This window comes from Arachis stenosperma, chromosome 3 (assembly GCF_014773155.1).
Source record: "Arachis stenosperma cultivar V10309 chromosome 3, arast.V10309.gnm1.PFL2, whole genome shotgun sequence".
NCBI lineage: Eukaryota > Viridiplantae > Streptophyta > Magnoliopsida > Fabales > Fabaceae > Arachis > Arachis stenosperma.
The window spans coordinates 154,027,843-154,046,470 of record NC_080379.1 but is presented as its reverse complement, the minus strand read 5'-3'; the positions used below and the strand labels follow the sequence as shown (position 1 = coordinate 154,046,470).

Genomic DNA, 18,628 nt, shown 5'->3' with positions numbered 1-18,628 from the left:
TTCCCGGCGTCGCCTTATCTCCCTTTGTAGGTCCTTCCCAGCTTCTCGCTAATGTTGGGCTTCTTTCTCAAGTTGTTTTAAACAATCTTGAAGCGTCTCAATGGCTCCCGCGCTTGGTAAATTCTTGTCTCTGTTAAGTTGCGGGATATCTTTTGGTGTAGTGTCCGCATTTTTGTGCAGCGTTCTATCTTCTAGACCTGAATCATGGTTGTTGTCATGGTCGTCCGCCATGATGATGGGATGACTTCCAGGTTCCCCGGCAACGACGCCAATGTTCCGAGGGTTACCTGAAACTGGAGGTCAATCTCAGACGAGATCTTCTGGAGCTACTGTGTTTGACTTGTTGGACTTGGTGGTGGTGCTGATCCTTCGTCACCGGAGGGTGGTGGTACCTGCAAGGGACTCTGATGCTTAAGTTAGCAAGGGTATTAAGCAGGTTTTTAGTAGAATCAGAGTATGAGTTATACCTGGGTGCTCCAACGTATTCATAATGGTGTAGAGTGACATTTTTAGATAAGATAAGTTAGTTATCTTATCTTATCTTATCTTATCTTTGACTGGGGTCCTCAAGGGAACTGCCTTTATCTCTATAGGCTTGGGCTGCCTTTGGATTTGGGTCGTGTTTCTCTATTTGGGCCCTTTACTGGGCTTCCTTGGCAATTTTAACCGAGCTCTTTGAGAAGAGGTCGGATAATCGAACCTGAAGAGGTGGTTGCTCTGTCGCTAAGCATCCCAGGTCGGGTGGCTCGATCTGGGTATGAACAAAAAGCATGCTCCAAATTGAAGAGAAACTTGAGAATTCCTTGAAACTATTTAAGGAAGTTCGAGTTTGGTTCGAGGAGGCAAAATCTCGACCATCCATTATAAGGGAGACGACAAAGATTGGTCTCCCCAAGCCAAAGGAGTTCAAGGGCGTGAGGGATGCTCGAGATGTGGAGAACTTCCTATGGCAACTGGAGAGGTACTTTGAAGGCCAAGGGGTGGTCGAAGAAGCAATAAAGGTACGCACTGCAGCTCTCTACCTTTCTGATAATGCTACTTTGTGGTAGAGGAGAAAATGCGTAGATATGGAGAAGGGTACTTGCAACATAGCCACATAGGAAGATTTCAAAAGGGAATTGAAAAGACAATTCTTCCCTGAGAATGTGGTTTATGAAGCAAGGAAGAAGTTGAGGGAGTTGAAGCACAAGAGTACAATTAGCGACTATGTAAAGGAGTTCACTACTCTCACGCTTTAAATCCCAACTTAGCATCAGAGGATGTATTGTTCTTCTTTATTTATAGACTCCAACCTTGGGCAAAACAAGAATTACAAAGAAGGAATGTTAAGGATGTCGATGAGGCCATCGTGGTGGCTGAATCACTCATTGAGTATCATAGGGGAGACTCTAAACCAAAGTCTTCCTCCAAGCCTAGTTCTACTAAAGGTGGGGGAGACAAGGAAAAGAGTTTCTCAACCAAGAAGGAAGGAAAATACTCTTCAAAGAAAGAGTACGAAGAAAAGGAGAAGGCTTTCGTGCCCAAGGGAGGATGCTTCGTGTGCAAGGGACCACACCAAATGAAGGATTGTCCCAAGTTAGGGATTTTGGTATCTATCGTCGAGAAAGGAGAAGCTCAAACTCAAGTAACTGAGTGTGTTGGATCTGTCCAACTCACGAATGTTGTGAAGGGCAAAGAGGCAAACCCTATAGAAAAGAAAGGCTTGATGTATGTCAAAGCCTTTATCAATGAAAAATCTGTCATGGCTATGATCGACACTGGTGCTACACACAACTTCATCACGCCTGACGAAGCAATGAGGCTTGGGTTGAAGATCACTAAAAAGAATGGTTGGTTCAAACCCATGAATACCAAGGGTAAACCCCTCAAGGGAGTAGCAAAAGAGGTTGAGATGACTCTTGGTTCTTGGAAGGGCCTTGTGGATTTCTCAGTAGCACACATAGACGATTTCAAAATAGTCACTCGGATTGATTTGCAAAGGAAGGCAAATATAATACCTATGTCATACTGTGACATAGTATGCGTCATGGAGAAGGGGTCTCCATGCATGGTCCTTACAGTCTCTAAAGTTGGAGGATCACCGATACTCTCTGCTATGCAACTCAAGAAATGATTCAAGAAAGGAGAGATTACATATTTGGCTCTATTACAAGAGGAGTCAACACCTAAAAGAGAAGACATTCCTCCCAAAATCAAGGAAGTCCTTGAAAAAAATAAGGATGTGATGACTCCCGAGTTGCCAAAACAACTATCACCTAGGAGGAAGGTGGACTACAGGATTGAATTGGAGTCAGGAGCAAAGCCGCCTGCTTCAACACCTTATAGGATGGCACCGCCAGAACTTGAGGAGTTGAAGAAGCAACTCAAGGATTTGCTAGATGCTGGGTTTATCCGTCTATCGAAGGCACCTTATGGTGCACCAGTCTTGTTCCAAAAAAAGCATGATGGTTCGTTGAGACTATGCATCGACTATCGAGCACTTAACAAGGTAACCATCAAGAATAAATACCCTATTCCTTTGATAGCCTATTTGTTTGATCAACTTGGTAGAGCCAAGTGGTTCTCAAAGCTGGATTTGAGGTCAGAATATCACCAAGTGAGGATTGCCGATGGTGATGAGCCTAAAACCAAGTGAGTCAGGTGGTATGGATCGTATGAGGGGTTGGTGATGCCTTTTGGCTTGACCAATGCTTCTGCGACCTTCTGTACCTTGATGAACGAGACCTTTCGAACTTATCTTGATCGGTTTGTAGTGGTCTACTTGGATGATAATGTTGTCTATAGCAATACTTTGGACAAATATGTAGAACACTTATGAACTGTATTTAAGATCTTGCGAGAGAATAACTTATATGTGAAAAAGGAAAAGTGTTCCTTTGCAAGGGACGAAGTCCACTTCTTAGGACACATCATTAAAGATGGAACTCTCTGTATATATCAAAGGAAAGGTGAAGGCTATCAAAGAATGGGAGCTGCCAAACAAGGTATCTAAATTGAGGTCATTCCTTGGGTTGGCTAATTACTATCAGAGGTTTATCAAAGGATACTCTGCCAAGGCTGCACCATTAATTGATCTTCTCAAGAAGAATCACTCTTGGAAATGGTTAAAGGAGTGTCAAAAGGCCTTTGATGAGTTGAAGACTGCTATCATAGAAGGACCAATACTAGCACTACCCGACTACTCAAAGGTATTTGAAGTCTACATTGATGCTTCTGACTACGCTATTGGAGGGGTTCTGATGGAAGAAGGACATCCGATTGCCTTTGAGAGTCGCAAGTTGAATGATACAGAAAGGCGATACATCGTCCAAGAGAAGAAGATGACTGCGGTAGTGCATTATTTGAGAGCTTGGCATCACTACTTGCTTGGTTCACACTTTATCGTCAAGACATACAATGTAGCTACAAGCAACTTCCAAACTCAGAAGAAGTTAAGCCCAAACAAGTCAGGTGGCAAGATTTCTTAGCTGAGTTTAATTTCAAATTTGAATACAAGTCAGGCAAGACTAATGTGGTAGCAGATGCGCTGAGTCGCAAGACTGAGTTTGCGGCCATTTCTTTGGTTGAAGGAGATATTGTGCATGCCATCAGGGAAGGGTTACATCACGATCCACGCCAAGAAGTTAGTGGAGTTGGCTAGAGAAGGTAAGACCAAAAGATTTTGGTTAGAAAAATACCTTTTCTACACTAAAGGGAGAAGACTATATGTCCCTAAATGAAAAAATCTAAGAAAATTAGTGAGAGAATGCCACGACACCAAATGGGCTGGTCACCAAGGTCAGTGAAGGACCTTGGCACTCATTGAATCTTCTTATTATTGGCCTCAAATGAGAGATGAAGTGGAGAGCTATGTGAAGACTTGTATTTTGTGCCAACAAGATAAGATTGAAAACAAGACACCAAGCGGGTTGTTGGAACCTCTACCTCCATCAGAGCGATCGTGGGAAAGTGTCTCTTTAGATTTCATCTCTGCCTTACCGAAGTCCGAGGGGTTTGGATCTATTCTTGTGGTAGTGGATCGATTTTTGAAGTATACTACCTTTATACCTGTCCCTACTGACTGCACTGCAGAGGAGGCAGCACGGCTATGGACAGAGCTGTTCAAATTCCTTGGGTCGGAGCTTCATTTTTCAACAAACTTCCATCCTCAAACCGATGGGCAGATTGAGAGAGTGAATGCCTTACTCGAGAGTTACTTGAGGCATTTTGTAAGCGCTAAGAAGAAGGATTGGACAAAACTCCTAGACATTGCTCAATTCTCATACAATCTACAAAGGAGTGAGTCTACAGGGAAGAGTCTGTTCGAGATTGTGACTGAACAACAGCCGGTTACACCTCACTCTCTTTCTTTTTCTTACTTAGGGAAGAGCCTTGGAGCTTATCATATGATTAAGTCTTGGGAAGAACAAGCAGATGTCACTCGTTCTTACCTTAACAAAGCTGCAAAGAGGATGAATCCAAAGCCTTTTCCTTCCACAACAAGTCAAAGCCTTTCGCAAGGTTCATAAGGGCTTAATCCGCAAATACAAAGGGCCATTTGAGATTATTGGATGTGTTGGGGAGGTTGCTTACAAAGTATAACTCCCTCCCTCTATGAAGATCCACCAGGTCTTCCATATGAGTTGCTTAAACCTTATCTTTAAGACTAAGATGAACCGAGTAGAGGTGACTCAAGTCGTTCTCCGCATGTGATGATTAGATCCTTTGATAAAGAAATCAAAGAGATCTTAGCTAATCACATCGTGCGACGAAGAGGAGTACCACCATATATCCAATACTTGATCAAGTGGAAAGGACTCCCGATAACTGAAGCTAGCTGGGAAGCTTGTGAAAATCTGCGACAATTCCAAGAAAACCTAGAGCGCTATCATGAACAGAACGCGACGAGGACGTCTGCGTATTAGGTGGGGGAGAATGTCACGGTAAATTTTAGAAAGTTAAATTTAGCAGTATTTGTATAGTTTTCTACAGTGTTTGATAATGCTCTAGATAGTTTCAGAACGTTCTAGAATGTCCTAGAAGGTTCCGGAATACCCTAGAAGGTTCTAGAAGACTATGCAAGGTTGTAAAGTATTCTAGAAGAATGTGGATGTATATAAGAGTATGAAGAATGGTATGGAACAATCTAGAAGTATTTATTAAAATATGGTAGGATAGATATTTATAGTGAAACTTCTAGATGATTAATCTAGATCGTTGATTAGATTTAATCCTAACCATCCATTAAGGAGGTAGATGGTTATAAATAGGAGGTGAGAGTTAGTGTGAGATATGTGTGAATCACTTGTAACAAACACTTGAGTAATAAAGTACTTTTTCCACCAAAACTTCTTTTTTCTTGTGTTCTCTTGTGTTCTTAGCTTTTTTGCTAAGTATTTGAGGGTTAGACTGACTTGGTCTTAATTCAAGAGGTTGAGTAAGTATGAGTGTTGATACGGTAGCGTTGGAGTGTGTCCAAAGCCGTGACATACTGCTGATGCCCACGAAATGGGCAATGCAAGGGTGGTAGACGCGAAATGGCGCCAAATCCTTGGTACTACACACGAAATGGACGGATCCCTCCACCTCACCATCTCCTTTCGTACCCCAATTATTGCACTCCAGCTATGATAAATATCATATCAATCCTTGTTTATACATGTTCATAGTATCATTGGAACCGATCAAATTTGTATTAGATAGATCCAATCACCTTAGTAACATGTTTTCTAAAGCCTATATAACAATTCAATTTATGGATCTTACTCTACATATCAATGAGACACCCATGAACTTTTAAACGTTGAAATGGTAACCTAGAACATTTTGAACAAGTTTAATAGCCAATAATGAACCTGAGCATATAATACGAGGATATAATGCCAGTGGCATATCAAAAATCAGTTTATATATATATATATATATATATATATATATATATATTTAACTCATTTTTTTATACACTATAAGAAAAATGGCTTATGGCCACACTTTTTTTTGCCACATTTTAAAAGCGTGGCCAAAAGTGGTCAGTGGCCATACTTTTATGAGGGTGGCAATTGAATTGAGATTTTGCCATATATTTTTTTGCTACGCTTCAAAAATGTGGCGAAAGGGGTCAATGGCCACGCTTTTATAAGGGTGGCAACTAATTCGACATTTGGCCACGTTTTTTTTGCCACGCTTAAAAAGTGTAGCCATAGAGAGAAATCAGCACGCTTTGAAAGCGTGGCGACAGAGTTTTATTATTGTAACGTTTTTAAAGCGTGGCCGTTTTCTACAAGTCTTTTAGCACGCTTCAAAAGCGTGGCCAAAAGGTTCCCCCAAAAAAATTTTCAAACTTGCGCATACCCCTCATCTTTCAGATAACCCTTCACTGTGCCTAAGCCCCAACTCGTTGAAAGACCCCTATGTTCTTTCAGAAAACTCCTTCTTCAAACATTAACTCGTTCAATGAACTCACCCTAAGCCCTCTATTCAATATTCATTGTGCCTCACCCATGAAGAACCCCAGCACTCCAATCACCGGCGACGACAGTACTCCGAAGAAGCCCAGCACTCCACGAAGTACCATGGCACTCCGTGAAGAATGTCGCCGCGCTCGCAATGCCTCCGTCGGCACCCCTAACCCTCCTTCTGCAGTGACTCTCTCTGGCGGTGACTCCCTCCGGTCACTTGTCGTTGCAAATCCTCCGTGGATGCTCCCTCCGCTGCCGCTCCCTTCTGTCGCTGCTATCCCCTAACCCTTTCACTGCAGCTCTCTCTGGCGCCGCTCCCTTCCTCGTCCAGGGGCCCTTCCATTGATGCTTCATTGCTGGTTTTTGGAGCAGGTAAACCCTATTTATTATACTCTGTAATCAAACCAAATAACAAAAGAGTTTTATACTCATGTTTTTATCAGAGATTGCGTTGAAGAATATGATTGAGGAATTGAACAAGAGAATCTCTGATTTAGAAGAGAGAATTGGAAAGGAAGAATCAGATAAGTTGGTAAGAATGCCTAGTTGAATATCCCAACTGAAGAGTCTATTTTTTCCCCTCTTGCTTAATGGCCTAAGTTTTCTTGGATTTGAAACCAGGAAGCAGATAATCGTTAGAGAAGAAAAGGAAGCAAGGAATGCGGCTGAGAAAGTTTGTAAAGAGAAATCAGCTAAGCTTGAGCGGATTCAGGACAAGAAATCAGCTGCCGAGCAAATGGGGTAATACTGTGCTATATTCTAGAAAGGATAGTCATTGATAAACTGGTCTGTCAGGCAAAAATATTTCTCTCTTGGGTTATTCCTCAATTGATTTAATACTGCTAGTCAGTTATTTTATTCCTGGTGATTCCCTCATTGTTATTTATTTTTTATTTTTTTTGAAACTGTTGAGTTTTGCAGGCAAATTTATATCATAACATGTACAAAGGATTAGATGAGTACAATATGAATCTGCAGCGGTACAATAGTCTTCTTAAGTCAGATCTTGAAGCAGCTAATGAGACACAGAGAAAAAGGCTAGGATGAAAATAAAATAATTTGAAACTTTTCTGTTTCCTATCAGAACAAACATTTTTAGAACTGAAAAAAATGACAATTAAAAAATATTTCTGTAAGATGAAGGTGTGGCATTATTTTTCAACACCAAAATTGCCTTAATTTTTCCTTATGAGTGATGGTATATCTGCCTCTGGAATAATTTCCTTGATTTTCTTGGTTTTATTCATACCTTTCTTGTATGTTGTTCATGCATGCGAGATTATTATTCTCAAAACATGTTTCAAGTATTTGTCTTACATCTTAATGTTCATCTACTTGATTATTTTCCCATGCTTCCTTCCTCTCCTAGTTATAAAAACTGTCCTGATTAACTTGTTACTATGTAGGGAGGTTTTTTGTCAAGAGGCAACCATGCAAACATGGAGGCGTCCATTTTCATCAGACATTGGTGAGATTATGTGACTATCAGTTTCTCTCATTTAAGTTGCATCTATAGTTTGTGCTTCTTTTATTCGTGGTGGGCAACTGCACCTGTAAAGAGGAGTATTCTTTTGAGGAGGAGGGATATGATGGAATTGATTTAGTGAATACTATATTGCAGTGGTTAGGAACAATTCTAGAGTCCCCCAACTCTTCATAACTCATTAGTCACTTATTCTCTTACCCTAAAGTACATTACTTAATATAACATCTGAGTAGTTTTGTTTCTGTGCACTGTGTCAATTGGGCATATCTTAGGGAATTTGGGAGGATCTAATGTTTAGGACCAACATGGTCCTTTTTGTGAAAGAAAGAATTTTTAATATAGGTCTTAATGCTTTATTTTTTAAGTATCCAGTTTTGTTTTTTGCTTTTGCTTTTATTTTTCTCCCTCCTTGAATGCTCTTATTTTACCACATCTAATGTTGTTTATATTTGTAATGAAGGAGATAATGTTGATGTTGTGGTCCCTCCTTTGGCTGAATCTATTGCTAATGGAACCCTGGCAAAATTCTTGAAGAGTATGCTAACTTGCCTCTTGTATTATATTATAGGTGACATGATCGAATTATTTTTAATAGTTCTTGTTAATTTACCGCCATGTGTTTTGTTTTGGTGGGAACAGGGCCTGGTGACAAGGTTGATATTGATGAACCAATAGCTCAAATTGAAACAGATAAGGTTATTTGGGTAAATATGCAAATCTTCATTAATGATTTTGGTGGTTACTAGTGGATCAAATTTTCTTTATTTCTAAATAACTAATGCTATATATTTTCTATTATTCCTAAATAATAAAATGTATTTGCTTATTTAACCTTTTTTTATTTTGAATCAAATATTGGCCTCAGAATTATTTCTAAGCATTGATTCCTAATTAGTATTGCTTTGAATTTTGCAGGTTGCAATGACACATCCAATGGCTATAACTAACTGCAACATCGACATGGAAAGTTTAATTTCTGACCAGAACAGAAGCATTGCTACACTTGCTATTGCCACTCTTTTAAAGACAGGAAATGAATCAAAGTGTAGACCGTCTTATGAAGCAGATTACAAATTTTATGTCTGATATTGCTGATGAATTCATAATTGTTGTTATAGAAGCAATAAGATCATTGTGCTTGAAGTTTCCTTTAAAATATAGATCTCTGTGAGTATATACGTCACTATATTGGTCTCTTTTCACAGATGTTACATCTTTTTTATGAATATCTTTCTAGATAAGTGGTCTAAGTTACCAGGTTCTGTTATGTTATTATTCAGGATGAACTTCCTAAGTAATATTCTCAGAGAAGAAGGTGGTTTTGATTACAAAAAAGCAATCATAGATTCAATTGTGATTCTGATTTGAGATATCCCTGATGCTAAGGAAAGTGGTTGCTCCATCTTTGTGAGTTCATTGAAGATTGTGAATTCACTTCTTTGTCCACACAGGTATTATCTCTTGTTTTGTGCTTTGTTCTTTACTATTTGGTTTTGGAATTTTAACATTTGACATCAGTCATTTTTCTGTTGTACCCTAGATATTACACTTCTTGGGAGTTGAAGGTTCGAAGACATTAGACCCCAGCAAATATATTTGTTATATTTATAACAGAGTACATCTTGAGAATGCAACTGTTAGGGTTAGGGGTGTTTGCGGTGCGGTTTGGATCGGTTTTGAGTCAAAAACTCATCCGATCCGAGCACTAATTTTGCTTGCGGTGCGGTTTGGATTGGATGGTTTTAAAAAAAAAAATCCGATCCGATCCGATCCAATTTCAAGCAATTTGGATTGGATTGGATTGGATTTGCGGTTTTGTAAATTACAAAAATTAAATACATATAACAAGTCTTAAGTTTAACATCAAATTTTAAATAATCAACAATAACATAACAAGTCTCAACAATATTTTTAAAAGCCAACAATAACATAATAATAAAAATAAAATTATAAGTTAGTTAAAATAAATAAATAAAAAAGATCTTGAACATAAAATATTTATTAAATAATAATAATACTGAATAATATAAAAATGTATAACAAATTGAACATATTATAAGTATAATTGTAAATATAATCATAAAATAATAATATTATAGTACATTGTGCGGTTTGGATTGGATTGGATCGGTTATGAAAAGTGGATCCGAAATCCGATCCGATCCAGCGGTTTGTAAAAAATAGAATCCAATCAAATCCGAATTAGTGCGGTTTTAATCGGTTATCGATTTGGATTGGATTGAATGAACGGTTTAATTTGGATCAGTTTGAATTTGAACACCCCTAGTTATGGTCAGTGTTGTGAGCACACTGGCAAAGTTTGGGGATGCAGTTGATGAATTGAAGGTGCCACTTGGCTCTATTTATTAATTATTTTTTCTAGTAGAAGATATTTCTCTAGGATTTTACTTTTATTTTTTTATGTGATAATTGGTATTAACTCAATTTAAAATCTCATATAATTGTGAAAAATATGAATAGTTGATTTGCCTATTGATATTGACAGTAGCACATTCATATACAAAAACATAAAATCTGAACGTAATTTGTCACTATATTATTCTTATATTTGATTACATGTTTCATATAACATGATTCAGCTCTCTTCTTGTGAATCACTTGTCAGTGAAAATTTCAAAGCATCTAAAAAATATTACTACTCTCACATACCTGTATGTTTTGAGCTTTTAAGTGTATTCATTCAATAGTGTACCTTTTTCAATATTTACTGAAATGGTAGTTTTGAAACATTAATTAGGATGCTGGAAGCAAACAATTTTTCTGGAGTTGTTCCACCTGAACTTGGAAAGCTGATCAACTTGCAGGCCTTGTAAGACCTTTGTTTCATTTATACTTTTTAATGATATAATTTTTTTTATTTTAATTATTTCTTAAAATCTGTTTTTGAAATATTACCATTGAAGAATACTGTCATCAAATCAGTTGACCGGAAACTTACCATCGGCACTTTGAACTTTTCCCATCATACTCAACAAAAAATGGAAGATATTGCTCCTATTTCCGAGGTCTCCTCCTATCAAAGATCTTCCAAGTACTTCTCTTCCTCCTTCTTGTCCTAATAATAATAAGCCTAATAGAAAAAGCCAAATCCTAATATATGTTAATTTTTAAATAAAAGGTGTTGAGGTAGATAAAGCATCTGAAGTGACATGCTTAGATGAGACTCAACTGCTGAAAAACTTGATGGTTAAAAGAGAACAGTACATAGGCCCTACTCTACTATAAGAAGACGTTGACAGCAAAGATAAATATAACTAGGTTGTAAAAAATTAATCTTTTATATTTTTTTTGCACTTCTATATGTTTGATTTGAATAGAGCTTGTAATCATTTGCAGTTATTTGAACACGAGATTTATTTTGTATTTGAATATTAGTTTAAAACAATTATAGCAAAAATTATATGTCAGTAATTACTATTTGATTTGTCTTGTAATAAAAATTGCATATTGGTTTGGTAATAAAAAAGGACTGAAAATTTATATTGTGTAGTGACGAAGGTAAAGTCAAAAAAAGGATTTTTTTTTAATTTGATAAGGCTATCGCCACGCTTTAAAAGCGTGGCCGTATCTCTTGCTATTGCCACGCATTAAAAGCGTGGCCGTATCTCTCCCTATCGCCACGCTTTAAAAGCGTGGCCATATCTCCCACTTACAGCCACGCTTTTAAAAGTGACAATTTGTAAAAAGCGTGGCAAAAAAAGCGTGGCGATAGGCTGAAAAAAGCGTGGCGATAGAGCAACCGCCACCCTTTCAGATGTTACCCTTTCAAAAGCGTGGCGGTAGCTCAAAAAGCGTGGCAAAAAGCTATCGCCACGCTTTTTTTAGCTTTTCGTCACGCTTTAAAAGCGTGGCAATAGAAGTATTTTCTTGTAGTGATATTTTAATATATATTTTATAATAATAACTTATTTAATTGATGATTTTTGTGTATACTAAGTATAATAGTTAAAATTATAGTTAGATAAATTATCTTTATTATGAAATTATTTTTTAAAATTTGAATTAATAAGAGAATGTCAATAAAAAATTATATTTCTAATACATTTTTTCACGAAAAATTTCTTATGATTTATGTGAATTTTTCATTAAATTTTTTTGTTTTATAATACTTTCTTTTAAGCTCAGCCAGGATTAAACTATAAAATTTGAAATTATAAAATTATAAAAATTATGATATTATGTCATAATTTTTTTTTTAAATTTAAGTCGATAAGAAAATCTATAAATAATTATACCTCTAACTAGAATTATTTTCTTTTTATTTTTAAATTAAAATTACTATATGACAATTAATTACTTAACTAGACACTAAGATTTAATTTAAATATCAGAGAAATAATTACTATTACTTACTGAATATATATGTACACTAGTCAAATAGGGATTCCATCCAACTCGTGCATGTGAATTTATAATAGCTAACCAAGTAAAGTTCAGTGAGGTTTTCAATACACACTTTGCGTGTGCCACCCTTGTATTGCCGATTTTGTGGACGCCCGCAGCAGTATGGATTTCTAGCACCATTTTGTGGGTGCCAAACTTGAATTAGAGACATAACCCATTTCATGTGTATTGCAGTTGAAATAGTTACACGTATTTTGATAACAATTTTTATCTCTGCGTATTTAAAAATCTAATCTATTTTTTTATTTAAATAAAAAAGTCGCATAACAGCATCTTTTATAAAGTTTGACCCTTGGAATTATGAGTTAAATCCCAAAAGTGGTCTCTGAGATTCACGGTTTGCATCAATTTAGTCCCTGACTTATCAATTGCACCGTTTATGTCCCCGACTTTGATAAATTGTACCACGGTCGTTCTTCCTCACATCTCCGGGTAAATTAACTGCCGCCGGCAGTAACATGGCACTGAGATGCCATGCTAGGTGTCACGCTGGAGTGTCAATTTTGGCGCTAAAAATATAGATGGATGGAACGACGTCGTTTGACATATCTTTAGAAACAAAATCCAAATAACCCAACGTCTGTGATCACTTCATCTTCCTCTTCGTCTTCTGAAAACCAAAACAACAGACAATGAAATCCTGAGTTCTAGCTACTGTATAGGGTTTGAAGGTTGAAAACGTTTGGCTCCGTGGAGTTCCCTGCCACTATGATAGTTTTGTGCGATCGTTGTCGCTGACGAAAGGAGAAGGAGTTCATCGCGAGCACACGAAGGTACGTATGAACTCGCAAAAAAAATGTCTTTCAACAAAAAGATATGCATCAATGTCTGTGTTTGTTGAAAATTTGATTTTGGTTGATGAAAGTTTAAAGTTTTTCATTATCTGTTAGGGTTTTTGTGGGTAGTGAAGAAATTTTTTTCATGCTCTATTTTTAATGAATTCTTAGTTGGGTTGGTTGATGGGTGTTTCTGGTGTTTTGTATGTGGTTGAATGTCAATGTTTGTTTTTGCATGTGTGAATCTGATTGTTTGATTTCTCAATTTGTTTTTTCGCCAATGCAGATGGAGACTTTGATGGATATCACGTTCCATCATGTGGGAACATTTAAAAAAATGATGATGGAATACTAGTGTACTCACCAGATAACAGAACTTGCTTAGGAGATTTAGATGAGGACACGTTGGATGTGTTCTTCGTAAGGAACTATTACAAGGAGCTTGGGTATGACAACATACTTCAGTATTGGTGGCTGCCTCCGGGAAGGAGCTTAGATGGTGGGTTGAGGGCTCTTACATGTGATGGTGAGTTAAGAGAGATGTGTTTTGCTATACAGAAGAATGATGGAGTTGTTGATGTGTACTTTGAGCATGGGGTGTCCACACCAGAGGTGATTGCAGGGAAGGAAGTTGTAGTGTGGCTTGATGATACTCATGAATATCCTTGTGAGGGAGACTTGGTGAGCAAGAAGAACAAAAGTGAGGGTTCCAAAGCTAATGGTAATACGTCGAACCCAACTACAGAACCGAATCCTATCCCAAACGCAAACTCAAGCCCCATAAACAATCCTATTCCAAACCCCCTGAAACTATCCATGTCACTTTTCCAAACCCTGTTAATGATAACACAACCCCTAATCCAAATCTTGCTAGGGCTCATGACAAACCCATTCTGAAGCCCAATTCTAATCCAAAGCCCAAGCCTAAGTCAAAGCCCAACCCAACATCCATCTCCAAACCCAAATCGACTAAAAAGCCCATTCAGAAGCCTAACCCAAGCCTGAAAACTAAGCTGAGAGAGACTACCAAGGCATGCTTCACAGCAAAAGGCAAAGAAAAATAAAAATTAAAGTCCAAACCTCAGTTCTTACCTAGGAGATGAAGACTCCTCCTAATTCTGAGGATGAGCTGCAATCTGATGAGGACTCAAATGAATTCCCAATCTTTAGAAATGGGGCAAGATTCGGTGAGCTACAACTCCAAGTGGGAATGAAATTCAACACCAAGTATGAGTTTAGAGATGTTGTAAGAGAGTATACTATCCAAGAGGGGAGGAGAATTAAGTTCAAGAAAAATGAAAATCTTAGATGCAAGGCTGTGTGCAAGGTGAAAGAGTGTGCCTGGGATGTGTATGCCTTAAGGGACTGTGATGACTCATGTTGGCAAATCAAAACTTTTAACGACAATCATACTTGTGCGAGGGAGAACACCAACAGGGCTGCTAATAGGGTTTGGGTTGCTAGTAAATTAGTGAAAAAGGTAAGAAAATACCCTAATTTCAAGCAATGCGAGGCTGTTGTCTACTTCAGGACAAAGTGTGACCTTATGCTGAATAGAAATTCCATTGCAAGGGCACTGGCAGATGCAAGGAATGTAGTACACGGGGATGAGAAGGCACAGTATGCGAAACTAAGGGACTATGCTGAAACTTTACTAAAGACGAATCCTGGATCTATGGTGCAGATCTGTGTCGAACCTCAACCAGTTGGAGAGGTCATATTTGATAAGATGTACGTCTATTTACATGGTTGCAAGATGGGATTCAAGGCAGGTTGTCGCTTCTTGATTGGGCTTGATAGGGCATTTCTGAAGACACAATTTGGAGGTCATATCTTGGCTTCTGTGGCACAAGATGCCAATCATCACATTTACATGATTGCCTGGGCTATAGTTTAAATAGAGAATACAGACACTTGAAAATGGCTCCTGGAGCTGCTTCATGCTGATTGTAACACTCTAATTACCCTAAGCCTTACCTCTAGCCGTAAAGCAAAGGTTAATCAAAGGTTACGACAATTCTAAGGCTTATACATATTTATATATAGAAGGAATTAATATATTCTAAAAGCCCGATGAAGAATTAAGCTAAAAAATAGAATTACAAAAGCGTGAAACGTTCACACGAAGCTAACGCACAAGACACAAGGTATATATGCAAGAGAATAAAACATATATAGATATAAGAGTATATTAATCATAGGGAACTAGCCGCATCTTGCGAAGTTTAAGCCAACTAGTTACAAATAGAAAAATATAGAGTTTCAGAGTTAAAACAGCTTATACAACTTATCTCTCAAGTAAGCCTCTAAGGCCATAAAGTCTAAAACAAAAAGGGTGAGAGAAAGTACTACAACAAAATAAAACAGAAATAAACCAAAGAAGAACCATACCTCAGCTCTGTCACCATATCCGCAATCTCACCAAGGTAGATTTACAACCTGCGTCTGAAAAACAACAACAACATATGGTATGAGAATCGGAGGTTCTCAGTATGGTAACAGTGCCCAATAATGTAAGATGTAAGGTTCTAGGACGCCAAAGGCAATCCTAGAACTTCACACCAAACAGATATTCAAGCTTAACATAAATAAATAAATAAATAAAGAACTTAACCATAAACAGGGTTATCTAAACTTAGGGGAATTCTAACTAATACTAATCACACCGCTGTATCCCACAGCCTTCGCCAACCTAACCTCCACACGATCCCATCGCCACTACCTACCTGATCTCCTCAACACCAGACAATCACAATTAATGCACGCAAGTAATCAAAGGTAGTAATCATATATAACAAGTAATTCAAGAAGCAAGTAGGCATATTATACAATTAGGCAAACTTAAGTAATCAAAGCAAACAAACACATAAGAAATGCATATGATGAATGCCTGTCCTATTGGATCGTGATATCACTTGTCGGTCTATAAATGCCAACCCGACACATCCTTTCGAATGTTGCTTTTCTGCCACGTCCGAGGATACAGCGCCTGGCACGCTTTTATTCCGAGGATATAGTGCCTGGCACACTATCGTTCAGAGGATATAGTGCCTGGCACACTTGCATGCTCATTCCGAGGATATAGTGCCTGGCACACTCTTGCGGCAGAAAAGAAAAACAACAACAACATCTATCTCATCATAAATCATTCCAAGGATATACTGCCTAGCCCACTATCATTCCAAGGATATAGTGCCTGGCACACTTTCCACATCCAACAAGTCCATCCACCTCAAATCATCACCAGTCATCACCATTTCTCATCTTAATTCACTTTTAATTATCAATTCTCAACATTTCAAGGATATAGTGTCTGACACACTCTCCTTCAAACATTATCATTCCAAGGATATAGTGTTTGGCACACTTTCCACATTCAACAAGATCATCAGTCCTCTTTGAGTACTCAACTCATCATAACTGTCATCATTTCCATTAACATCCTTAAACATTCATATTTCTCAAGTTTATCAGTTTCTCAATTCGTTGTCAGTAATCACCAAGTTCACTACTCTTCCTTCCCTCTCAACCAAACTCATCCTCAATACACCAGAAACCTAAACCTCCGTTTGCTAACTTTTCAAAGTAAAATCCAAAGTAAATCTCCCAAGACCTTTCCCATGCTTTGATACCCAAAAATAAGCCAAAGAGTCTTAAATAGGTGTCACAGAAGTTTACAAGCTTGTTGGGAAGGTGAAACAGTTAAAAATAAGATTTTAGTCGAAAAACAGGGCATGTGCGTACGCACAGGGGTGTGCGTGCGCACGCCTTGGAAAGTTTTCAAGTGTGCGCGTATGCATAGAGGTGTGGGTACACACGGGTAGTAAAAATTTTAACTATGTTCATCCACACAAGGCGTGTGAACTCCCTCAACAGAGTGCACCTTCCAACGTGTGCGTGCGCACAACTTGCAGAACTTCGTTGGTTGTGTGTGCGCACAGGTCATGCTATGCGCTCTCAATAGCAAGCCTTCCCCTGGGTGTGTGTACGCACAAGGCTGTGTGTGCGCACAGGTTCAAAAACTCCCAGGGGTGTGCGTGCGCACACAAACCAGAAATCACAAATTCTGCAGCATTCACAGAATTCAGATTTCAACACCAAACTTTGAATGATCATAACTTCCCTTACAAAAATTCATTCTCTACAAACTTTATATCAATTTAAAGCTCTCAAAACCATCTTTAATTTAAAACAAACTTCATGCAATTTCAAGCTCTGAGACTCAAGTTATGATCCGTCAAAGTTCACCAAAAATCCATTTTTATCCAAAATCTCTAAAACTCAATTTTAACCAACTCTCAACTTAAAACCAAATCAAAGCCTACTCAACATAATACCAAATTCACTCATTAATCCATACCAAATATTTCTCAACCATATTAATTATTCAATCATCCAAACCATTTAATACCCACCTCAACTAATGCTAATTTCAGCCTAATATTCACATCAAAACTCATAAATTCCATCATTATTCAACTATACCACATCCAACATTTAATATCTCAATCTATCAACTCCTTCAACACTCATCAATCCAAGTATCAATTTATCATCATCCTAACTTCATAATCTACATCATTTATTAACAATCTCAGCACTCACCTTCTATTACCAACAACTTCAACATTCATCATCAATCATCAACCATATCAACAAACCTTCATCAACAACACTAAATCATACATTCATAATCAACCTTCTTAATCATTAAATGCCAACTATCATCATCAATTTCATATATTCCTCATACATAAATACTTCACTTAACACCCGTCATCATCATAATAGTCATCCACCATCAATCATAGCTCAACATCAATAATACATCCACATGCAACATTAACTCAAAATAAACACCATTCAATACCGTCACCAACAACAAGATTCAAAACCCACAATCATCATCATAATATATCATCACACATCATAATCATCAATATCCTTCAACAAGCATCATAAACATATATTATACATTCCAACATTCCCTTTAATCCTCTTCATCATACAACATAATTTCATAAATAATTAGGCATACATCAACATCATTCAATCCTATCCTATGGTCTACTAGCCTAAGTTTCCAGAAACATTACATATTATATAAAGAAAACTAAAACCATACCTTGGCCGATTCCCAATATGTACAAAACACCACTTTGAGTCCAAACAAGCTTTCAAAAAGCCAAGCCAACTCCAACAAGCACTAAGGCTCAAACTAACATCATATAACATACAAACATCAAACCTAAAGTTCACAAAAATAACTAATACAAGGGTTTAGTAAAATCTTACCTTACCCAACGAGATTAGGGGTAAAATCCAACAATTATCCGTCACTAGAGATCACCTAATCAAGCAAAATCACAAAATCTACTCAAAAACCAAAACCCCAAAAATGTAGAAGTTAGGGCAGGAAACTGGTGTATGAGTTTCGAAATCTTACCAGCAAAACCTAGATAGAAAGGAAGAGCTTGTCAAGAGTTTTGTGTGGCCGTAAATGG

General features: G+C 37.7%; 1 protein-coding gene across 1 annotated transcript; it reads left to right on the top strand.

Annotated features, from left to right (window-relative positions):
* The first annotated feature begins 14,223 nt into the window (after positions 1-14,223).
* On the top strand, positions 14,224-15,021 carry LOC130966940 (uncharacterized). Its single transcript, XM_057891760.1, has one exon. The coding sequence runs from the start codon at positions 14,224-14,226 to the stop codon at positions 15,019-15,021; it is 798 nt and encodes a 265-aa protein (XP_057747743.1).
* Positions 15,022-18,628: the final 3,607 nt, after the last annotated feature.

Bases quoted from the DNA above. Each gene is read 5' to 3' on its own strand.
- LOC130966940 (XM_057891760.1), top strand. From the start codon at position 14,224: ATGAAGACTCCTCCTAATTCTGAGGATGAGCTGCAATCTGATGAGGAC.